Source organism: Paroedura picta, chromosome 2, assembly GCF_049243985.1.
Source record: "Paroedura picta isolate Pp20150507F chromosome 2, Ppicta_v3.0, whole genome shotgun sequence".
NCBI lineage: Eukaryota > Metazoa > Chordata > Lepidosauria > Squamata > Gekkonidae > Paroedura > Paroedura picta.
This window is the reverse complement of record NC_135370.1, coordinates 131,118,141-131,143,385: the sequence shown is the minus strand read 5'-3', so window position 1 is coordinate 131,143,385 and position 25,245 is coordinate 131,118,141. Positions and strand designations below refer to the sequence as shown.

The window sequence follows — 25,245 nt, the reverse complement described above, 5'->3', positions numbered from 1 at the left end:
ATTGAACTGTACAGGGTAATTGTTTAAAAGGTAACAGCTTCACATCATTACTGTAAGAAACTCAAGAAACATGGTGAGCTTCCTTTGAACTCATGTGTTCCAGGCTGCCTGAAAGACACAACCAGCCCATGGATTAAGGGTGTCCTTGCATGACATATGGAATACAATTCAGGTTGGCGGTTCCTACAAACCCCTCCCACATTTCATGTCTCATCTAAGATGGGGAAGGCAAATTTGCTCCAAAGCATGGTGTGATGATTGGAGAGGGTTCTCCCTTCCCTCCTTCCCATCCTGCACCACTTTCGTGTGAAGAAGAAGAAGAAGAAGAGTTGGTTCTTATATGCCGCTTTTCCCTACCCGAAGGAGGTTCAAAGCGGCTTACAGTCGCCTTCCCATTCCTCTCCCCACAACAGACACCCTGTGGGGTGGGTGAGGCTGAGAGAGCCCTGATATCACTGCCCGGTCAGAACAGGTTTTATCAGTGCCGTGACGAGCCCAAGGTCACCCAGCTGGTTGCATGTGGGGGAGCGCAGAATCGAACCCGGCATGCCAGATTAGAAGTCCGCACTCCTAACTCCTAACCACTACACCAAACTGGCTCTCACCTTCCCCCTGAAGGGGATGATTTGTCTCCTTAACAGTAACATGTGGCTTTCCACTGGCAGCCCTTCATTCGGCAGCAATTTTTCCCCAGCAAAAGTACAGCAAAAGGGAAGGGAGGGAAAATTGAAGTCTCTGCTGCTGCTGCTGCTGCTGCTGCTACACTATGCTCCACAGCTAAATTCCCACTACCACAGTTTTAAAGTGAGTCCCAAGTCAGATGAGAAATGCAAGTTGGGCTGGAGATTCACATTTCAGTAATTGTGTAAAGAGACCTGAAATAATTGCTGATATTGGCCAGGAATTGCAAAACAACAGGGCTTATTTTAAAGGAATCTTTAATTTTCTAGTGCTCAAAATGGATGAGGATTTGGGAAGGAGCAGTACATATTTGTTCAGAACCAGAGAGTTGGTGTTGTAATGTATTGTAAAAGAATACAGAATTTAGCTCCCAATACATGCAATGTAGTGTTCAGAGAGAGAGAGAAATCCTTTAATGAAATTAAATACTACTGAAAGAAAAATTTAAACTTCACTATGATAACAAAGAGTGGCACATTGTGGGATATTATCTGGCCTACATAATCTGCTGACAAGCAATAATTACACAAAGAAACCAGTTTAGTTTTGCTCTATCTCCCTCTGATGTACAGCAAAAATAGCCTGGAGTTAGCCTTCAGAAGTGTTTTTAAGTGCTGTTCTAACAAAACCTGTTTCAGAATGCTTCAGGCAAATTCATACTGGGTCCAACTTAAATACTTTCTTACTTCATCAGCTTCCAATTTTGCTGATCCTTAGATGTGAGAGTTGTATGAGATTTCAACTCCATGTCTACAGTGGTTTGCTTCTGGAGTATTTCTATCAATAGCAAGACATTTATTTCACTTTAAAATAAAGCTGGAACGGGTTTAATGGCTAGGGGGGAAATCGCATAGCCAGGGGTAAAAAAATAAATGTGATTTCTTATCAAAGTGATAATAAAAATGCAAGAAAGACAATACTAATACTATAACAGAATTTTTAAAATTACAATTTATTGATTTTAATAAAAACCACAAACAATAAAAGTTTAACCTTTCTTTATGCTCACATATCTTTTATACATTTATTTACATTATTTCTGTACTGTATTGTTACTTTCTTGTTGCTTCTGATTTAGATATTCATAAAAGTGTTTAGCTCCCAATTTGCCTGAAAGAAAATGAGATGTGAAATTAAGATGGAATCATTCACAAGAAGTCCATCATCCATCTGGGCCTTTGAGGATCTGAAGTGTTCACTCAGTGCATCCAGATCCCCCGAATCACAGCTCCATGTGTTCAGTCCACAATGGTTCTTAAGTGACCTGAGCAGCACCAGGAGGCCACCATACAACCAGTTTAGTCAGCAATCGTCATATGACACAAGCTAAGAAGTCATTCCATGACACCTGTTACCTGCTGTTTCAAGTGAACCGCTTAATCTTCTAGTTCAACTCCAAAGTACCAATTCAGCCAAAGGACAGCTTCATGCCTTTAAAGATTATTTAGACAAATTCTAAATGTGAGGTGCCATTTAAAACTTTATGTGCTTCATCAAAAGCCAGGAGGTCTGGGGATGTTGATATTGCGAACCCAACTGGCCCAACGTGATGCTGAAGTCAGAAAACTAGTGTTCGTATTAGTTGCCGCAGGAGCCACCCGACGTCCATTTCCATGGGCCCTAATAGCAAAAAAAAGGATATCATCAGCATTAATAAAACACAACAGACTATTACATGAGTACAAAGCACACCCGTCAACTACCTAAAGAAAAAAAGAACTCACCTCCTCCACCACTGCCTTCAGGGGCATCGTAACCTTTGAGCAGACCTGGCCTACATATAGAGTTTCTTGACTTAGTTGTTGATGATAAAAGCATTCTGTGGACCAGCCTTGGTAAAGCTGCTCCAAATGGTCAGAAGCAATCATGTGGATCACATTCTATGACTCTGGCAAAGACTCAGGTCTTATACTGATCAAAGAAAATACTATGTGCCAGGTGACATATTGCCAGGTGACAATATGACATAAGACGACCAGTACCGTGTAATAGTTTTACTGTGGCCATTTCTGCACGAGGAAAATGTTCCTGGACTGCTGTCGCATGTGGGCAGCCTCCAAATGATGTCACCAACATCCTAAGGCTGTCCAGTAGCCAGGTGGTGATTTGGCCATTTTTAAATTGTGATTTCAGGAATTCAGGAAACTGGATTTACCACTCTAAATCACGCAAACCACCAGTGAGCAACAAAGGATAAGACTGTATGGAAGAGGAAATGTGCAATAGTCTCGACAGCTTTGTCTGGCCCTCACTCCTGCCATTCCCTCTCCATTTCCTGCTTTGGGTAATTTTTTTTTTAATGGCGAGGTCTGTGTTGCAGCATGACCGCAAACGTACATTATCCAATGTGAAAGTGTCCACGGTCTTCTTGGGATCAGGAAGGCAAAACACAGCCCCGTTTGCGTTTTCTGGGAAATGAGCTGGGAAAGGGGGGGGGGGGGGTGTTCGAGCTGCCTCCTCCCAATCATACAGGGGTATGAGCAGCTTGATTTAAAGCCAACCATTAGCACAAAATGTCTTCTTGGCCTCCAGGGACAATGTTCAGCATCACAAAAATCCACCCAGACAGAAATAAATTGCAAAAAACACTAGCATTCTAAAAGGGGGAGTGATGCTGTATTGTTCTGGTGTTTCTCCATAGCAATGGGTCAGTGCTGATTTTATTAAAGATGCATTTGTGTTATAGCATTACTGGATCGCAATGTGAAAATGCCTTTTTATAAATATATATATATATATATATATATATATATATATATATATATATATATATATATATATATATATATATATATATATATATATATATATATATATATATATATATATATATATATATATATATATATATATATATATATATATATATATATATATATATATATATATATATATATATATATATTGTGGCCGGGGGTGGGGAGGGAGAAAGTTTCAGTCCATGAGAGAACTGCTGTGCTGTGATTGGTGGCTTGCTGTGATTGACAAGCCAAGGAGCAGAGGCAGAAGTTCGGCTTGTTTTCCCTTGCACCTACGATGGGAAATTGCGGCCAATCATACTTACCCAATGTACGTATATATAGTGAAAATAATAAAATTGAGATCATTGTGTTCATATTTTCTCCACATTAAAGTATTGTTGGTGTTTAAAGAATACCATATTTGACCTCTGTCTCTCAAAGATCTTAGCGCTTTCTTTGCAAGTTATGCATTTGGTGCTTTGTTTCTTTCTTTTTGACATCTCAAAGACAACACCTCTAAATATCTTCAGGCTAATTCCCTGCATGCATCAAAACTTTAGAAGAGAAAATGTAATATCAAAAGCAATTCTCAGGACACTAGAGTGTGACCCAGGTGTTAATATCACAAGTAAAACATACAGTGAGTTGATATGCTTTTTTTGCTGTCCCAGGTACAGATGAAACAGATTTTTAAACATATTAATGCAGATATTTGAATTATCTCAAATGTTTATTTTACCAACCCTCTCTCTCCGCCCCCCCCCCAAAACCACATTACATTTATTCAGAACTAAATTCTGTGTTCTTCCACAATAAATTGAAACTCCAACTGTCTGCTTTCCCTCCTGCCTTGATGGACTCAGCCATGAGCTATGGGGGTGGCTGCTTCCATTGTTCCCCCTTCCCCTCCCAAGCATGGATTCTTTGTGGTTTCTGCATAAGGTGACCAGATAGTCCCACTTTTGGAGGGACATCTGGGGGTACCTGGCGAATTGTATTTATGTTCAAATTTAAAAATATACATTACAATACTATTAAAAAATATACATTACAAAACTAAAAAATATACATTACAATACTATGCGTTCTATGAAACTTTTTGTTGCTCCATATAGACCAAATTTTTAATCAAGACCCCCCCCCCCCCCCGGTCAATGCTGTCCCGCTTTACCAATGTTAAACTCTCATCACCTTATTTCTGCACCAGAGAAGGGATGGAGCCTGTGTGCCTCCTCCTGCCTTGAATCACATCCTTTCCTCCCACCCAGTTCTCCTCGAGCCAGCCTGTTATTGCGGGGAGTGATGCCACTCCTGAGGCCATGTCACCTCCAGGGAGCATGGCAGGGAGGCACGGCCAGCTGACATCACTTCCAGGGTTCTTTGAAGCCTGCAGAATTATTTCAGGGACTCCTTCACAATCAAAAGGCTGGAAAAGACTGGTATAGGTAGCCTATCTATCATTCATTCAGCCCACAGACACCCTAGTGAAGGCGGCATGCCTACATAGACAAAGGCACCATCTGATGACTGACATCATCATGCCTCATTATTGCATTTTGAGTAAAACAAGATAATCTACCAATTTCAGGCTTACTTGGACATTATAAAGCTTCATTCTAATTTATCAACCCGAATTTTCCCCAAGAAGTTTTAGAATTATCATTTAATTTCAAGTTTTCAAAAACCTGTCGAGTTTTGAATTATGTCAACTTTTTCCCAGCTGGAGTCACAGGCTCAGCCATTCTGCTGAGAAGCAGCTGAGCATCACTCTGGCTCTGGTTTCTTAACAACCCCCATCTCACCAATGCTTCAAGGCAAAAACCTGCAGAAACAGCCTCCAAAGCCCCAGCCACTCAACAGGGTCCGAACTTCAAGCAGATCCACAGAACACCCTACTCACTTGTGTCCTTCACACACACCCCTAAATGAGCAAGGCTACAAATGCTCCTCTGCCAATCCCTTCCAGGCCTCAGATGTCTAGTTTTTTCCCCCCTGCATCTTGCATGAGGCTCCACAATAAGGATGCCAAGCACCAGGTGGGACCTGGGGATCCCCCAGAATTTCAGCTCATCTCCAGACTACTCAGATCAGTTCCCCTGGAGAAAATGGATGCCTTGGAAGGTAGACTCTATGGCATTGTACCCTGTCTTTCCCAGGCTCCATACCCAAATTGTTGGGGGTCTCCGAGTCGGACCTGGCAACCATTCCCCTCCCCCCATTCCTGCTGGTAGCCACCGGAGACCTGGGCCTATTCTGCACACAATTGATAATGTACATTCTCTGTAATGTCGACTTGTACTCACATGTACTGCAACGCAAATTCTACTTCCAACTCTTCCCATGTCTGGAAATAAAGTGGGGAAAAGATAACTTATGCAATATTTCTTTCCATTTTCAAGTACCTGTTAATACTACTCTTGGCATTTGCCCTCATTATTAACTGCCAAGTACATGAATATAGCAGCTTTTCACAATATCTTTTTCACGTCACTGCGCACATTGCATATATGATATATAATACCCTTTCTGGTTGTCTTGTCCAGGTTGTTTCCCATGCATTAATTCTATGGAGTTTTCATATTTTGCAGGCTTATTATGAATTGGAAAGCTTATCATGAAAATTACTTGTTTGTATTTTTGCTGAAGGGGATATTTCATTTTTTTTAAATGTGTCTCAGTTTTAAAGGCATAATTCTACTTTTATTTAGTGCTACAAAAATAAGGGACTTCAAAGACAGCAGAAAGGAGCATCAAATAGGGTGTTTTACAGAAACACCATGACCAAATTGGACCCCATGATGCAACAGCAGAAGAGAAAATTTACTTAGAGCAGTTTTCTCTGCTCAAGGCATTGATTTAAGATCAAATAAGAATTTCTGTTCATTTTTGAAGTATACAAAATCAAAATTAATGTCATCATTGCAGGCCAGTCTGCAGGTATCATATGATTTGATTGAAGAAAGACAATTACTGGGAAAGGAAGTTGCTAAAATGTACCTTGAACTATGTCTTGTACAAGCAGAAACACAAGACAGACCATAGTCAAGTTGCACAAGGGCTACTTGTAATATCTTTCTTGCGTTTGCTCTTGTAGAAGAACTCTTGGGCAAGTGCAAATGTTCCATTTTGCAACGTTTTGTGATATAATAGGGAATGCAATAACCATTAATCTTTGGTGACTTGTTTTACAACTTCATATTTCATCATCTAATAATGTGATCAGTGATAGGACAGAGTTTTCAGTAAGTTCCCTTATGTCCATTTTATTTTTGCCCCACTAATAAAACAAATGCCTGGATAGCCCATGATTTCAAAGATCAAAATATAGTATCTTTAAACCCTTCAAACAGTGTAACTAGGCCTCCGTTTTTTTAAAAAAATAGATAGCTAGACACATGGAACAATTATATTCAAGTCCAATAGCATTTTAGAGAAGACCAACAAGATTTGCAGGGTATGAGCTTTCAAGACTCAAAGTTGCCTTTATTAGATAGTCGGTATTCTGAGTTTCAGAGACAGAAAACTGCGGTCCAGAATAGGTGTTTTCCATTTACTTAGCTATAAGAGGAAAAGAGAATGGTCCTGAAATAAAATAAAATAAATTCATTTTATCTATACTGGAAATATCTTACTCTCAAAAGCTCATGCTCCAAAAATCTTGTTGCTCTTGAAGGTGTCGTTGAAGCTAGCACTTCTGCATACCAACAGTCTCTCTGGCTTCCTGGGTCTCTCTGAACTTTATCATGTGGAAATTCAAAAGTATGGCAAAACTAGGCATGCCTTTGTTTCATCATATATTTCCCCCTCTAATATCACCACTCACTTGTGGGTTCAACTTGAAGGTGACACGGCTAGTTTTTCCAGGCTGCAGTTTAGCGACATCAAAGAGAACTGTGTAGAGCTCATCATCTTTGGTGAAAGTATCTTCATCACAGATTTTCAGTTGCAGAACATTCTAGTAACAGAAGCATAGTCTGGTAACAGAAATTTTTGAAAGACTGTATTTTGAGTTTCAGAGAACTCAAGAAGGAAAACTGGAGGCCAGAACTGAATTTTACATTGGCTTAGGTATAAGAGGAATGGAAGAGACATCACCCTGCCAACAAAAGTGCGTTTAGTCAAGGCTATGGTATTCCTAGTTGCAATGTATGGCTGCGAAAGTTGGACCATAAGGAAGGCCGAGTGTCAAAGAATTGAGGCTTTTGAACTCTGGTGTTGGAGAAGACTCTTGCGAGTCCCTTGGACTGCTAGGCGAACAAACCAGTCAGTCCTAGAGATCAGCCCTGACAGCTCCTTAGAAGGCCAGATCCTGAAGATGAAACTCAAATACTTTGGCCACCTCATGAGAAGGAAGGACTCCCTGGAGAAGAGCCTAATGCTGGGAGCGATTGAGGGCAAAAGAAGAAGGGGACAACAGAGAATGAGGTGGCTGGATGGAATCACTGAAGCAGTAGGTGCAAACTTAAATGGACTCCGGGGAATGGTAGAGGACAAAAAGGCCTGGAGGATCATTGTCCGTGGGGTCGCGATGGGTCAGACATGACTTCGCACCTAACAACAACAAAGAGGAATGGAGAATGGCTCGGAAATTAAATTACATCTGGATATATTTGAACATATGTTGTATGCTTTGTCAGCACTTCCTGGCCCATCGTTTCAAGCTTCATGTACAATTCTCTTTTAGACAGTCTACATGAAAGGGACCCTGGTCAACCACAGTCAAAAAATCTGGGTAAGTCAGATATGTTTTAAATTATTTTTGTTGAGTCTAGGTAGTGAACGGAGGGAGAACATAAGTAATCTTTGACTGGGAATCCTAGTAGCAACCTTGGCAATGAAACAAAAAAGCAATTGAAGAATTAATACGACACACTGGTTTAAGAAGTTTATCTTTTCCAGATAATATATTTGTGAGACAGAGTTGTAATTTAAGCTAGAATAAAAGAAAGAAGTGTCATTTGAAACAGCATTGTTTTATATTTAGGCTATTCTTCTGTGAGGAAAAATAATACAAATAATTGTTCGAATTTTGCCTATTATATTTATGTTGAGTCAAATTGCTATTTTTATACTAAAGATAAAACGTTGAAACAGAAATGACATTACTAATTGGAAAAGCAGACTGAAATTTGTGCTGATATCTCTTAAGTGGGAGCCAGCTTGGTGTAGTGGTTAGGAGTACGGATTTCTAATCTGGCGAGCCGGGTTTGATTCTGTGCCCCGACATGCAGCCACCTGGGAGACCTTGGGCTTGCCATGGAACTGATAAAGCTGTTCTGACAAAGCAGAAATTTCAAGGCAGTCTCAGCATCACCCACCTCACAGGGTGTCTGTTGTGGGGAGAGGAAAAGGAAGGCAATTGTAAGCCACTTTGAGGCAGTGAAAAGCAGGGTAGAAGAACAAACATCTTCTTTTTTGATGTGGAACATCTACTGGCGCACTCCCTCAAACAGCCATGTAGATGGATGTGACGTCAGTCAACCTCCCTTAGGGAGCACGCTGCTGAACCCATTGAGACATGATGGCTCTCTTCCTTAGACACATTAACACCTTTGTTTAAGCCCATCTCTAGCCATCTCCGTACCCAGCCAGGACATTGTCCAACATCCTGACCCATGGAAAATTCCAATCATGTGTTCACCTGAGTCTTGTCACGTACCCTCCTCCCCAAAACCCCATATAAATCATGGCATCAGACAGCCACCCTGAGTGCTTTCCAACTCAGGACCCATTGGAACCTCCCACATTGGTTCTTGTTGCTTTCCTCTGACTCTCCATTCTTTGGACAGGCAATTATACCAAGCCTTCTCTTCTACCCTTCTTTCTCTTTTCTACACGACTGTTTTTAGGTATGTTAGCTATTTTTGTGGTTTTGTTATTTTCTTTGCAGTAAAGCTTATACTTGTTGTTTTACCATTTACCACTGTGTCTGCCTTGTGTTCCTATGGGTGAAATCGATCGCGTAAACACAGGCAACGATCCTTTGATGCTAGTTACCCAACCTCTCACATAATTTGGCTAATATCCTTACCTTTATACGACTGTCAATCCTGTAGCAGAAAGATTGATTCCACACTGGATCTTTTGTATTATGGACAGTTGCTGTCCGGGCTTGTTCAGATGAAGCAGTTGGCAGTGACACAGTCACATAGCAATCGGACTCGGTAACTATAAGAAAAAGATCATTTATAAATAGCGGTCTTGCAACACTGGGGCATTTGGAGTATTACCAGCCTTTAGGTGGTACTATTGTCAGTCTGAGCTGTTTCACACCAGAGTGTTTTGTGTTGCTTCACTGCTTAGCTAAAGAGGAATGGGAGAGGATTTGGTGTCATTTTGTTGTTGTTAATTGTAACTAGGGGGCGAGCGTGTTGCATTCAGGAATACAAATAATAATAATAATAATAATAATAATAATAATAATAATAATAAGAAGAAGAAGAAGAAGAAGAAGAAGAAGAAGAAGAAGAAGAAGAAGAAGAAGAAGAAGAAGAAGAGTTGGTTCTTATATGCCGCTTTTCTCTACCCGAAGGAGGCTCAAAGTGGCCTACAGTCGCCTTCCCTTCCCTCTCCCCACAACAGACACCCTGTAAGGTGGGTGAGGCTGAAAGAGCCCTGATATCACTGCTCGGTCAGAACAGCTTTATCAGTGCTGTGGCTAGCCCAAGGTCACCCTGCTGGCTGCACGTGGGGGAGTGCAGAATCTAACCTGGCGTGCCAGATTAGAAGTCCGCATTCCTAACCACTACACCAAACTGGCTACACCAATGGGCACTAGATTAGGGAGGTGGACTGGAAGAACTCTGCAGAGTGCCTCCCCCTCTCCTCAGGACCTGGAAAAGCTGCAAGCAGCTGTTAGGGAACTCACTGGCAGGGGCAGCTCTCCAAGCCTGGCAGGGGCAGCCTCCAAGCCTCAGAGGGACGTGGAAGGAGGAGGGGGTGGTCAGGGGTGGCAGAGAGAAGCTGATTGGCTGGCTGCTGGACAGACAGGCAAGCTGGTTAGAGGAGGAGGCACTCAGGGACAGGGCAACCACCCTGAGTGGGTGTTAGGCGCCGAGTGGCACTTAAACTATGAGACATGCTCCTCCTCCAAGGCCTTACCAGAAATATGTAGTGGAACAGATAAGACAGTATACATTGGTGAGAAGTGTGCAGAGAAAGGGGAACTCTGCATGTGAGGGACAGCGGATATGTCTGGCCGTGGAATAAACAATTTATATCTCACACAACATTTCCATGAGGTGAAGGAATTTATGATGTGTCTATATTATTTATCCCATGTTATATTTTGCTGGAGGGGGGAATAACCTGCTATCTCCGAGTTGCTTTTATTCCTGCTGAGGAACCCTTACAGCTACCTGTATTTTACATGCTTAGTTTTTCAGGTGTCTTTATTTAATCTTGACAAAAAATGAAGATAGTGGTTTTCAAGATATGGAAATTGCACTCTTGGGGCATTCAGGGGGGGGGACAGTTTACCAAATGAAAGAACAGAAAGAACAGTTTATCTTATTATTGCATTGCTCTTTTCATTTGTGACTTGGCCCTGTCTACTAACCCATCTTGGATCCCACAATGGATATAGCTAAACTTACAGTGAATAAGTCTTTACAACTCAAACTAGCCAAAATGTCATGGAGGTACTAAAATCTCATTTTATGTAGCACATGATTTTCTGCCAAAGGCTTTTTTGTTTTTGTTTGTTGTTTTTTGTTTTTAAGCACATCATTATTTTGTAAGTGTTTGAACTGCCCATCTGCTATTGACAGGGACTGTTATAATTGTTTGTCATGCAATCTTGGTTTTCTATTTCCTGGCAAGTGCTTTGTTAATCAGGCATTCTTTCTCAAGGCTTAAGGGTTTGCCAAGCCTCAGATGTGTCAGCAAAAACAATGTGCACGTTACGGATAACTGACCATTAGTGAATCACAATGCATCACTTGATGGCTGTGATTTGCAGCGATGCAATAACAAACATTGCTGATTGTTTTTCAAAGGGAGTTGTATACTTAATACCTAGGCCATTAATTATTTTTTAAAAATTGCACCCTACTTCCCAAACCTGTTTCAGTATCAATGTCTTACAAAATCCTGGTGGGTGTGTACTCACAGGAAAACTGAGCAGCTGAGACTGCCACAGTTCTAATCCCACGCTACTTAATTGATGCCACGTCATGAATGCCAATCTCTCAACTAAATGTTTCAAACATTGCAAAGTTCAGCTACTTTACAAGCAATATACAAAAGCAGTCACTACCCAAACCTCTGCTAGCCAAACGACTCAAACCTTACATTTCACTGGCTTCAGTCATTCATAGAGTTGCTTTTAGTTGCTTATGCCTTTAAAGTGGGAGATGCAGGGATGACACCTTATAAATATCTTACTGTACAACTTAAAGATATGGGCACATGTTTCCTATGTTTCTCTTGTGATATCAAAGAGTAACATTAGTCTTATAGGTCTAGCTGATGAAACAAGATTCATAGAATCATAGAATCATAGAGTTGGAAGGGGCCATACAGGCCATCTAGTCCAACCCCCTGCTCAACGCAGGATCAGCCATATAGGCCATCTAGTCCATTCGATGACCTGGGCAGTGGCGGTGGCAGAAAAGGAGGAGGAGGAGAAGACGACGAGTTGGTTCTTATGTGCCATTTTTCTCTATCCAAAGGAGGCTCAAAGCCGCTTCCAATCACCTTCACATTCCTCTCCCCACAACAGACACCCTGTGGGGTGGGTGAGGCTGAGAGAGCCCTGATATCACTGCTTGGTCAGAACAGATTTATCAGTGCTGTGGCGAGCCCAAGGTCTCCCAGCTAGTTGCATGTGGAGGAGCATGGAATCAAACCTGGTTCGCCAGATTAGAAGTCCATGTTCCTAACCACTACACCAAGCTGTATACAAAGTATAATATGGATGACACATATTTTATGCTACTAAAAATATTCTGGATGTATTGCACTTGTTGGGAGACATGCACCCTCAAACTCTGGGCCCTAAAACAAAAGGTGGCAGGAGCAGTCATAAGAGACAGAGCACATTTAAACAATAGTATAATAAAAGAGAAAAGGTTTGCTACATACAATTGACTACAGTACAATATAATTTTTGGTGAAGGGCATTTTTAGAAAAACTGGGGTATGTCCATTTGACTAAGTGAGCCTATTCCAATGGATTTTAAAAATCTAAGTTTTCTAATATTCAAAAGCCTAAAAGAGGAGGTCATATTTTGAGGTACATGGAGGCTGACAATGTTGTAAGGATTTATTTTGCAAGGCTGCAACTTATAATGGAAAAGATGAAAATCATGCATTTTAGTACAGCAAGGGAACCAGTGACAAGTGTTAGCACGTGCTAATTAAATTACTGAAGTATTTCCTGGCAAATAGATGGGGAAGAAATGGAGATAGTGACAGATTTTATTTTCCTCGGCTCCAAGATCACTGCAGATGGGGACTGCAGCAAAGAAATTAAAAGACGCTTGCTCCTGGGGAGGAAAGCTATGGCAAATCTAGACAGCATCCTCAAAAGCAGAGACATCACCCTGGCAACAAAAGTGCGTCTAGTCAAAGCTATGGTCTTCCCAGTTGCAATGTATGGCTGCGAAAGTTGGACCATAAGGAAAGCCGAACGTCAAAGAATTGAGGCTTTTGAACTCCGGTGCTGGAGAAGACTTGAGAGTCCATTGGACTGCAAGGCGAACAATCCTAGAGGACAATGGTCCCCAACCTTTTTCGGGCCAGGGACCAGGGGGGAGAGGGAGGCCCAGGGACCAGGGGGGAGAGGGAGGCCCAGGGACCAGGGGGGAGAGGGAGGCACCAGCAAATCTGCCACGCCTGTGTGTTTGTGCCCACCGGCGCCTGCGCCTCCCTCCCTCCCACTGCGGCCCAGTACTGAGGGCTCTACGGCCCGGTACTGGTTCGCAGCTTGTGGGTTGGAGAACACTGCTAGAGGAGATCAGTCCAGACTTCTCCTTAGAAGGCCAGATGAAACTCAAATACTTTGGCCACCTCATGAGAAGGAAGGACACCCTGGAGAGGAGCCTAATGCTGGGAGCGATTGAGAGCAAAAGAAGAAGGGGACGACAGAGAATGAAGTGGCTGGCTGGAGTCCCCGAAACAGTTGGTGCGAACTTAAATGAACTCCGGGGAATGGTAGAGCAGTGGTCCCCAATGGCTGCGGCTCCTTCTTCCCTCCCCCCCAAAGCGAGAAGTTCGCCAGGCCGCGAGCAAATTGGCCGCCAAAGCAGCCGATTAGCTCGCGGCCCGGCAAGCTTCTCGCTTCGGGAGGGGAGGGAAGAGAAGAGAAGCTTGCCGAGCCGCAAGCTAATCGGCCACTTTAGCTTTAGCGGCCGATTTGCTCGCGGCCCAGAGGGGCCGGGAGGGGGAGCCGCAGCCGCCGGCATGGTGGCAGCGCAAATGCGCCTGCGCGGACTGCCACGCATGCGCGTTTGCGCCCCTGCCGGGTGCAAATGCGCGTGCACGGCAGTCCACGCAGGCGCGTTTGCGCTGGGCGCCGGGCTGCCCTCTCCCCAGACTCCGGAGCAGTGGTCCACAGCGAGCGTAAGCTTGCGGACCGCTGTGGTAGAGGACAGGAAGGCCTGGAGGATCATTGTCCATGCGGTCATGATGGGTTGGACACGACTTTGCACCTAACAACAACAATTAAAGTATTAGATAGACTTTAATGTATTGTTTTAATGTTTTATTTTTTGCTAATTTATTATTATAAGCCTCCTTGTGTCTAAAACTGGGAGAAAGTCATCATTTTTAAAGTAAATAAAAATGCTTTGGTGTCACATAAAAAAGTTTGAGTCCACTGCCATCTTTAAGACTAACAACGTTTTATTCAAAGTATAAGCTTTTATGTGCATGAACACTTTGTCAGATAAAGTGAAACTGAATTTTCTCAACCATTCTCTTAACCTATATGAAATGGTTGAGGATACTCCCCTCCACGGTATGCACACTAAAGCTTATCTTAACACAGCCTGCAGCGCCACGGGCGCCGCAGACTAAATAAAGCCGTAAGGGCTTTGTGGGAGAAGTTAGGGCGGGCTCTGTCCGGGATGAGGAAGGGTGCCGATTGGCCCCTTCCTCCGGACAGACCATCGTGAAGCGCCTGCCAATTGGCCCGGCCGATTCCCGCCCTGCCGACAAGGAAGCAACTGCCCCCTGCAAAGCGCCTCTCGCCGCGTCAGGCCACCGCCCAAGGGAGCCCCCAGCAGCCGCGCTCTGCGCGACTGCCGGGGGCTCCCTTGCCTAGCGCCCGCTGTATTTTTATTACAGCGGGCTTGATTACTAGTACTTTGAATAAAACTTGTTGGTCGTAAAGATGCCACTGGACTCAAACTTAGTTCTACTGCTTCAGACCAACACTGCTACACTCCTGGATTTTGGCATAATAGAGACAGTAGAATTGATCTCTGAAACTCCTCCCACTATATTAAGTCCCCCTGTACTTAGCTACTGGGGGAAAGCAGAAGACAAGTATGAATAATGCTATTCTTAATGATATACCTGGTTTAATGTCAAAAAGACATCAAATTGTTGATGTGAATGGATGTAAAAGGAAAGTCCATAGCTGTTCTGCATATACAAAAACAAGAAACATAACATTTAAACATTAGCTTCAAAGCACATTCATAAGAATGGGCTTTGAAGGGGTCCTCCCCGTGAGCTTCCTGGATGCTTTCCAGGCCTCCAGGAAGCGCTGAGGGGGTGGGGGGTGAGGGAGAGGGAGAGGGAGTGCTTCCCAGGGGCCTCTGCGACACCCTGGGTGTGCTTGCCAGGCCCCAGGAAGTACTCCCTCTCCCCCACGCCCCCCAATGGTCCCGGGCATGCTTTCCAGGGCTTTGGGAAGTGCTCCCTCTGTCCCCCCCCCCTAGCTGGATGGCATCCTGGGGACCTGGAAAGCACACCTGGGGCCTCTATGAGGCCGCAGGTGTACTTTCCATGCCTTTGGGAAGTGGTCCCTTGCCCCCACCCACACCCTGCAGCCGAATGGCTTTCCGGGGAGCCTGGAAAGCACAACCGGGCCCTCTGCAAGGCCACGGGTGTGCTTTCCAGGATTTGGGGAAGTGCTCCCTTCCCCCCCCCCACATGGCCGGCCTCTTACCTGGGGCCCTGCAAGTGGAGCAGCGGAGTCACAGACATGCCTGGCTCTAACAGCTAGGCATGTCTGTGAGGCAAGGGGTGAGGGCTTGGTGAGGGAGGGTGGGAGCTGTAGGGGCAGGGCCCATCAGAGTGCAGCTGGTGGCACCCTGATTGACCCTATTCCAACTCGGACAGGGAGGGCTGGATTTGTAGGGGCAGGGGCAATCAGGGTGCAGCTGGCTGCACCCTGATTGGCCAAGGAGAGGCTGGACCATTCATCCCCCAAAGCTATTTCACAATTATTAAGAGACACTAAATGGATAAGATTTCAGTGCTAGGAATAAGTGAGCGGAAGTGGACTGGATTAGGACATTTTCACTCTGAAAATTTTGAATTGATTATCTGTACATCTTGTTTAGGTCATAGTTGAACAGAAAAGAAACAACAAAGAATCAAATATTGTTGGAAAAACTGGGATAAGAACATGTTAAATCGGCGGAGCTATTGTTAAATTGGCAGAGCTACCTCCAATCCAAGGGAATAATTCCTTCAAGGGCATGAAATGAAGCAGAAGCGTGATATATAGAATTCTGTGAAGAAGACAGGTTGTTGTGAAGCATGTATAATCACGAAGCAAAAAACCAAATTCAAAGGAACTTAAGCAAGGAAACGAGGGTACAAGCTCCCTAGAAACTGAACTGTTAGCAATCTGAAGAAGAGTCAGCAAAACATCAGACATGGATAGCCCACGAACATCAGAAACAATCACAACCATAACATCAATAGAGGACCCAAAGGGATCCCAATAATAAGGGGGAAAGGCAGAGACAGCAGTGGGAGGAGGTTGGAGAAAAGAAGGGGCTTGAGATACGATCATGCTCAGGCCCCATCTAACCTCCGCCCCATCTCTCAGGCCACTAGGGTAGAGGCAAAGTTGAACCGACCTCCAACACTGATGCTGTGCAACAACAAAGCCTCCACCCTGCAAGCCTATTTTGCAGAGTAGGGGGCAGACCTGGTGTGCCTGATGGAAACCTGGACCAGAGATGGTGAAACAGTCACTTTCAAACAACTAGCCCCTGCCGGATTCTCCATCCATCATCAAGTCATGGACTGTGGGGTGAAGAGGAGGAATAGCAATCCTGATGATAAGATCTCCCTGCACCGAAAATCCCAGGAAATGACCGTGTTGGCCTCTTGGCCTCGGGTGGGGCACAACTGAGACTGTGGCCATCTGGCTGGTGTATCATGCACCCAATGCACCCCCAAATGCCCTGCCAGCCCTGCTGGAGGCGGCTGCCTCCTGGACGTTACAGTACCCTAGCATGCTGATTCTTGGGGACTTTAATTTCCTTGCGGAACTGCTGTTCTCCGGCAATGGGCTAGATCTGGTGTCAACCATGGTGACACTAAGGCTCTTGCAGTTTGTTGTTGGCCCTTCCCACCTGGCAGGCCATACCCTGGAACTCATTTTTGGTGCAGGGTTACATGTGGATCCAGTAACAACTACTGCCATATTGGCCCCTGAGAAGTGCGTCTGGCCTCAACCACGGCCAGGGCCTTTTCAGTCCAGGCCCCTACCTGGTGGAATGAGCTCCCGGAAGAGCTGCAGGCCCTGCGGAAGCTTTCAGCAGGGTCTGTAAGATGGAACTCTTCCACCAGGTCTATGGTAGAAGCCGGCGCACTAAGGAAGATCTGGACACACACACCCCGGGTTATTCTTAGGCAAATTTATGGTCATCATCCCCACCCACCCCCCTTGATGGATAGTGAGCGAGTTTAGTTAGATTTAGTCTGCCGCTTCTGGTCATTTTGGGACTGTTCTAGTTGGGGTTAATGGAATTTTATTGGGGCTTTTATAGATGTTGTAACCTGCCACGAGCCATTGGGAGTGGTGGGCTAGAAATATAATAATAATAATAATAATAATAATAATAATAATAATAATAATAATAATAATAATAATAATAATAATAATAATAATAATGATGATGATGATAATAATAATAATAATGGTCAGACCACTATGCCCTGAAGACCTGTCTAAGGTTGCCACCACCCCCTCAGTTGGGCACCGAGCAGATTTCAGCTCACCCATGGAGACTTATGCATCCAATAGGATTCCTGAATGCTCTGCATGACCCAATGCCTCCCGGCACTTCTTTAGAACAACTAGTCAGTGACTGGCATCACAGATTGCTGGCCGCCACCAATGAGATGTGGTGACGTCCTCTCTGCCCCCATCTCAGGCAAGCCCCCTGGTATATTGAGGAGCTCCACAGGAAGAAATGGGAACTGAGATGACTAGAGCAAGTTTGGAGTAAGTCTCATGATGAAGAATCGAGAACATCTTATAGAATGCAGATGAAAGATGGCAGTGAAGTCAGTGAAGTTAAACTTTTACTCGACATGTATCGTCTCTGCGTGCTCACACCCAGCTCAATTATTCAGGATAATTCAAGATCTCACCACCCTCAATGAAGGGTGCCAAAACAACAGCCAACTGGCTATTAGCTGTAAGGCATTTGTGAGCCATTTTGCAGATAAAATCTCGACTCTGCTCCACAACTCCACTCCTACCTTAGACACAGAAATGGAACTAGAGGCCCCATGGCCATCTTTGGGGAGAACACTGAGTTACTTCAGACGACTCTCAGTGTACAGGAATAGCTAGACACAGGAATAGTTAGCCACAGTGATCCATGCAACAGTCACCTCTAGACTGGATTTTTACAACTCACAAAAGGGTATGTAGGCCTACCCTTATCCTTGATCTGGAAACTACAATTGGTTCAGAATAGGGTTGGGTGCTTCAGCATCTGAAGCAGCTGTTCACACCTGAAGCAGCCAGCACCGTGGCGTGAAGGGGAGGAGAGGTGTCAGCACCTGCATGTGTGTGCCCAGCCAGTACACTGGCACCTTCGCCTCCCCCCTGCACCGTGGTGCTGGCTGCGTCAGGCAAGAATGGCCACTTCGGACATCAAAGCACCCAACCTTAGTTCAGAATGCTATGGCCAGGATCCTCACAAATACACCATGGAGATACCACATCCGGCGAATACTCCATCAACTCAACTGGCTCCCAACTGAATTCTGGATCAGGCTTAAGGTTCTGGTAAGCACTTTGAAGGCCATATGCAGTCTGGGCAGAGTGTACCTGAGAAACCACTTCCCTACCTATACCTTTCACAGATCCTTAAGCTCTGCCACCTCCAAGTGACTGCAGATCCCCAACCCCAGAGAAGCACATTGGACCTCAACAAGGGCCACAACCTTATCGGTCCTGGCCCCTACCTGGTGGAACAAGTTCTATGAAGAGATCAGGGCCCTGCCCCAATTCCCAGAATTCCTCAGGGCCTGCAAAAGGGAGCTCTTCCACTAGACATTCAACTGAGGTTAATCCAACCTATAAACATCTGGTGGTCCCCCTCAAATCATATCCTCCATAATCTGAACATTTCTGACCTCTCTAGGGGCTCTGTTAAACTTGTTCTATTGAAATTGTTCGATGTGTTAATTATGGTAACCTGTTAAAATTTTATTTACTGTTGGAATTGTTATTGATATAATTGTTGTTACTGTTATTAAGGTATAATGTTCTATGTATCCCACAATGGTCCCATGTAAACCGCCCTGGGCTGTATGGGCAGGTGGTATAAAAATCTGAGAAAATAAATAAATAAAGGTTTAGAGCAACCCGACAATTGTACACATGGAAACAACCAGATAGCCATTCTATAATTGGAAACAGAAGATAGAGAAGCTCAGTTCTATCTGCTAAATCAAAACCAGACACTGATTGTGATATAGACCCTGAATGGTTAATATCAAAAATTATAATAAAGCTGAAGGAAAACACTAAAACATTCATAGTGCCAAAATATTATCTAAGCAACATTGCTAAAGAATTTAAGATCCATGTAAAGAACAGTTTTGCAATACTAAGTTCAAGTAATGAATCAAAACTATGGGTTGAAATTAGAGATACTATCAAGAAAGAATATGCAAAGATTATTCTTGTAAACAAAAGAAATGAAAACCCTTGCAAAAGAGAAATGAGAAGCAGAAGTAAAAACAATGACAGAATCAGAAGTCTAAATGAAGGGTTCCAGTGACTCACACAGAGACAAAGAACTAATGTAATAACTGGTTTAAATAAATAAAGACAATAAAAAAGCAAGAGATGTGTTCCAAAAGATCTAAGAAATCAAGGGGAGATTTAAAGAACAGTAGATCAGACAGAAGCAATGTGACACCACTTAAAACACAAACTGATACTCATAACCAGTTTTGGTTTTTTTTTTCATCCTCTATATAAATGGCAGCAGGATTTTAAGGACCTGTGTTGTGTTCCTCCTTGGGCTTCTGCTATTTGTTTTGCAATTGCTAACTTCCCTTACTAATATAAAAGCTATAATCCTCTATTGATGTAATACAGTACAGTACTGTGTAAATAATTCATAATGATCGAATATCCGGCAATTAGGAGCACAGTATTTCCATCTAAATCCTAACTCAAATTCCTTAGGAATTTGTGTTGGTGTATTTGCCTAGCCAACTTCATCATCCCACCCTGATTCACTGCCCATGAACTCAGGAAAGTAATGGGATTGCCATCAGTGGCACTGAGTATCTGAAGATAATCTGAGGATGCTCATTCCTCCAGCTGACTCATCCATCATTCAGGTTTCTCCAAACCCAGGAAAGTCAACAACATTATGCTGAGGAAATGTTTTCATATAGTCCCCATTTATAGTTAGTAGATATAGTTGATCTTTAGACATAGACCTGAGGCAAAATTATCAGTCCTTATTAGAACAAAGTGCTTAGATACGTGATTATAGTTATGCACACACCTGGGAATGAGCACCATTGAACATAGTGGACTAATTTCTGAATAGGCATGCATGGCCTGGTTCTGTTACAGTGCAATCTTAAAGAGAACTATTTTCTGCTAAGTCATAAAACAAAGTTTGAGTCCAGTGGCACCTTTAAGACCAACCTTGAGTGCCACAGGACTCAAACTCAGTTCTGCTGCCCCTGACCAATACAGCTGAATCTACCTTCTAAGCCAGGGGTAGTCAAACTGCAGCCCTCCAGATGTCCATGGACTACAATTCCCACGACCCCTGCCAGCATTCGCTGGCAGGGGCTCGTGGGAATTGTAGTCCATGGACATCTGGAGGGCTGCAGTTTGTCTACCCCTGTTCTAAGCCATGTTTAGGATGGCAGTGTTAAACTAAAGAGCACCGTAGGCGGATGATTAAAGAGACTGTGGTCCATATGGTCTATCTTGTTATGCGTACTAAGCTGCCATGTGGACTGTGCTGTGGCAAGGTACAATTTGAAGAGTTTAAATAACTACATTCATTGTCACTGTAGATAATAGTATACTAGGATTAGTTTTTGTAAATGAACCCCTTTTCTCTACTGAGCTGCAGAAACCTGGCAGTATCCTATCTTGTTCTGTATTCCCATATGCTATAAAAATAGCAGCCAGTTCTTCTCCCTTTTTTTCTTTTTTCTTCAAATAAGCTTAATCAAGTGAAATAGGATGACAGAAACCATGTTGAAGACCAGTCGATGGAATCCTCTGGAGAAGTACATCAGATGATTAAAATCTGTGGACTAAGTATTGACAAATTCTTTTGAAGCACAGCATAACAACATAAATACTCACATGGGTCTGCCTTCTGGACATTTCTGGCTTTTATTACTTTCACTGTGAGAAGTCTGAAAGGTGTTTCCCTCTGTTGGTAACAATAAAAATAAGATAAGCATCAATGTATGAGTTTGTTCACATACAGATCTGTTCCTCTTAATAAAACAGTAAAGGTGGTTGGGGTGGGCCGAGTCCGGGATCAAAACTCTCGGACTGGGCCCTTGCCCCCTGACTGACAAGCAGAGGGGTGAATCAGAAGGCACGGATCAGTCCGGGGCCAAAGGTCCAATTGGAAGGTACACACACTGTGCCTTCCGATTGGCCCCTTGGCCCTGCCCAGACGACAGAGGGGCCAATCAGAAGGCGTGAAACACCTTCCAATTGGCCCCTCTGCAAGTCCCTGCGGGACAAGCCAGGTAGGCGGCCGCCGAGGGGAGGCTTCACCCCGGGCCTTGAAGCACGCCCACCACAACAGGGACACTGCGGGCCTACTCAGAGTCCTGTGCCGACGCCCGGGGACTCGCGGGGGAGATAGCAGGTGGGGGAGTGCGACCCTTGGAGCCAGCCCGCCATGGTGGCCCTGCTCCAAGAGCCGCGCCACAGCTGGGGACTCATGGGAGAGGGGGGCAGCCAGGGGAGGCTTCAACACGGCCCCCAGAGCAGGCCCACCATGGCCACCCTGTTCCGAGGGCAGCGCCGAAGCCGGGATCTCGCGGGGGAGAGAAGGTGAGGAAGGGGGCAGGGATGGGGACAGGCAAAAGATGTTTCGCCAGGGATGGGGGGCAGGGGGTTGCCCCAGCCACTTCTAAGCCCGTCACTCCCCACCCCTCCACCGGCCTGCCTCCCGCACCTAGCCGCCCACCCGCTAGCGCCCTCTGTATTTGGCCTACAGAGGGCCTTAAACCTAGTATTATATAAACTGGAAATTCATAACATGTCATGAGTGGTGCAATATATGCTATTCAGTAATCTTGGTGATTATATGCTAAGTTTAGAAAATGTATTAAATTTGAAATAATCGTTTCTAAAAATTGGACAAAGTTGAAATTGTTATGATCAATATCTGTGACACAAGGCAGAGATAAAATTTCAAAAGCCTCATATAGGTAAACTTTTATTTTGATTAAGTACACATGTCTGGAATGAAACTCTAATCATATACCTTCCTATCTGGTCTAATACTATCTTATACCATTTCCGTACTGAGAATTAACCCCATCTTACTGGTCATCCAGTGGGTCGGGGGGTGGGCAAATTCCCAGTTCCAATTGAGGTCAACAGGTATGGGCAGACTCAGGCCCTTCATTACCCCACAGCTAGGAAATGCAGATACATCCACATTCTCTTTTTTGCCCTGGGTAGCAATGGGGCCTATGTTAGGCCTGAGCCATGGAGAAGGGAAGAGTTGGGCTGTCGAAGTCCAGCTCCTCCCTTGACTCCAGCACAAATCCCGGGTGGACCAGGTGCAGTCTCCCCGTGCAAGAGCAGGAAGAGCAGCCAGTGCATTGGCCTTCATGCATTAAATGTCTCACTCACAATGTGTTAACACAGTTAATTATATAAACACTGCCACAGTTAAATATACAAGTACTTTTGAAGTTATTATTGCTGGGCAGGAAGGCAGTTTCTGGTGCACAAAGAACACAAATGACCATAAATATTTTTTTGGCAAAACCAGTGCCACAGCTTTATTGTATTACAAAATGAACGTCGGCACACGAAGGTGAGGAGGTAGATCCAAATACACCCCTCCCCTGCTGTGGTCATTGGGCAACAGCCCCACAGGTAGGGAAAACCACCAGCAGGCCCACCCACAGGAATGAGCGACCCCTGGTTGAACTTTCCCTAACCATCAGGCCTGGTGATTTTGGGGAAGCACAAGCACAGAGTAGCAGGCGACGAGAGACCACTGTCTAGCCCCGGTCTCTCTAAATCCCCGCCAAGATGCCTCCACCCTGCACCCAGTGGACATGTGTTACAAGTGAGGCTCTCGGCTTCCCTGTTGTGGGCTTGCCCCAGAAGCCACGTGTTTCCTTTGTTTGTCAGGCTCTTCCGCTCCAGCAATAGCCGCCAAATGCTGAGGGCAGCGGCAGCACGTCTGGCTTAAAAGAAATGTACAACTAAACCATTGCTAATCTTTATAAACTAAATTACACTGTGCCTTTGAAATGGTAAATGAAAAATTCTAAGGACTTCACCTGATTTAGGTTGAAATTCCAGCAACCAACAACACAAGTGCCCCTGAGAAAGACTAAACAGCGTGTGTTATGACCAGCTGTTTAGGATACTGCTTGATTATGCAGTATTAGTTTCAAGGGTAGTCAAAGTGCGGCCCTCCAGATGTCCATGGACTACAATTCCCATGAGCCCCTGCCAACATTCACTGGCAGGGGCTCATGGGAATTGGTCCATGGACATCTGGAGGGCTGCAGTTTGACTACCCCTGAGTTATATAATTAATTAGACAACACTAACCCTTTTCCTCATGTACAAGTGTAATACATGAATGAACACAATACTCTATTGCAGAAAATACACATCAAAAGAAACAGTAATTGGAAACACAAATAATGAACACAATCCCCTAGTACTGTTGTGCATAAGCTTCAATGATTTGAATACAAATGATGCAGAATTCCTAATCAAGACCCAATGATATGCAATACAGGTAACAGTTAGAAAATTGCACCACATTTAATTTGACTGTCAAATGTGTAAAAGCCAAACAAAGAAGCATCTCCATGAGGAAGCACTTTCTACAGGGCAATGAAAAATATTCTTGCTGATGATATTCTCACTGACGCAATGATGCTCTTAGTCAAAGGCAGTAGTTTAAAGTAACCAGTAAGGCTCCACTTACAGAAAGGGGAGAAAGATTTCACAGAGCATAGAGTCTATTAGAGCATAATACTTGATGAAGAAGCCTTGAGTTAAGGATGGAATTGCAAAATTGGAAGGCATTTCCACCACCACTCCTTTTGCATGAGTAGATGATGCAAGTGGAGGCAGAATTAAAGACCTTGCTGTTAATTTACCTGCCGGACTACTTGGTTGCTTATGCCCCCCACAGAACACTCCGCTCTGCGGGTATGAATTTGCTGGTTGTCCCGGGCCCACGGGATGTTCGCCTGGCCTCGACCTGAGCCAGGGCTTTTTCGGTCCTGGCCCCAACCTGGTGGAATGAGCTCCTAGAAGAGCTAAGGGGAGTTACCAGCTTTCCACAGGGCCTGTTAGACAGAGCTCTTCTGCCAGGCATATGGTTGAGGTCAGGGAAGTTTTTCCCGTAGTCCATCTGAGGATCCCCTCCAATGCTGAGATCTCTAACATCGAGATCATTATATTAGATCTACCGGATTGGCGCCCACTCTCTCTAAATGCTTAAATGTTATTTTCCACCATCCGGAACATAGGAAAATCGGGATTGGAACTGTGATTATTGCCTCTGTATGATGTGTGATATACGTGTAATTTGGGGATTTTATGGGGGATTTTATTGTATTTTAATTATTTTATGCTGTAAACTGCCATGAGACCGAATTGGGGAACAGCGGTCTATAAATCAAATTATTATTATTATTATTATTATTATTATTATTATTATTATTATTATTATTATTATTATTATTATTATTATTATTATTATTATTTAACCCTGCCCCAAATGTAAGCACAAATACCGCATTTAATTTTAGTAAATTATATGATATTCGTCATGCCTCAGGGAGCAATAAACAGTGAATACACACACAGTTTGAAATAGGACTACACAAATTATGATCAACCATTCTGAATGCAATACACCACCTAAATATGGCAGCCTATTGGACTCAGGAGCTCAGGGTAGTATGATTGTTCTCCCATCCACCATTCCATCTTTACAACTTTGTGATATTGGTTAGGCAGGCCCACATAGAGCAAGTTGTACATAGATTGAGTTACAGAAGGTGACAGTCATATGGTGGCTAGGTGCTCCAGGGCCAGATAGGGTGCTAGTAGCCTAGCCAGGACCCTCCCAATTACCACCCAGTCTCGCATCTTGCGTTTCTGGGCAAGGTGATAAAGTGG

General features: G+C 44.1%; 1 protein-coding gene across 3 annotated transcripts in view; it reads right to left on the bottom strand.

The window, feature by feature from the left end:
• The window catches only part of LOC143830353 (cytosolic phospholipase A2 epsilon-like), a 73,514-nt gene that overhangs the window by 29,827 nt on the left and 18,442 nt on the right, over positions 1 to 25,245 (bottom strand). For all 3 annotated transcript variants that reach the window (XM_077322768.1, XM_077322769.1, XM_077322767.1), the window contains 4 exons: positions 21,199 to 21,268; positions 9,454 to 9,590; positions 7,246 to 7,377; positions 5,726 to 5,766 (listed from right to left, as the gene is read on the bottom strand). In XM_077322768.1, coding sequence (XP_077178883.1) covers positions 5,726 to 5,766; positions 7,246 to 7,377; positions 9,454 to 9,590; positions 21,199 to 21,268 — 380 coding nt within the window. The remainder of the gene's footprint in view (positions 1 to 5,725; positions 5,767 to 7,245; positions 7,378 to 9,453; positions 9,591 to 21,198; positions 21,269 to 25,245) is intronic.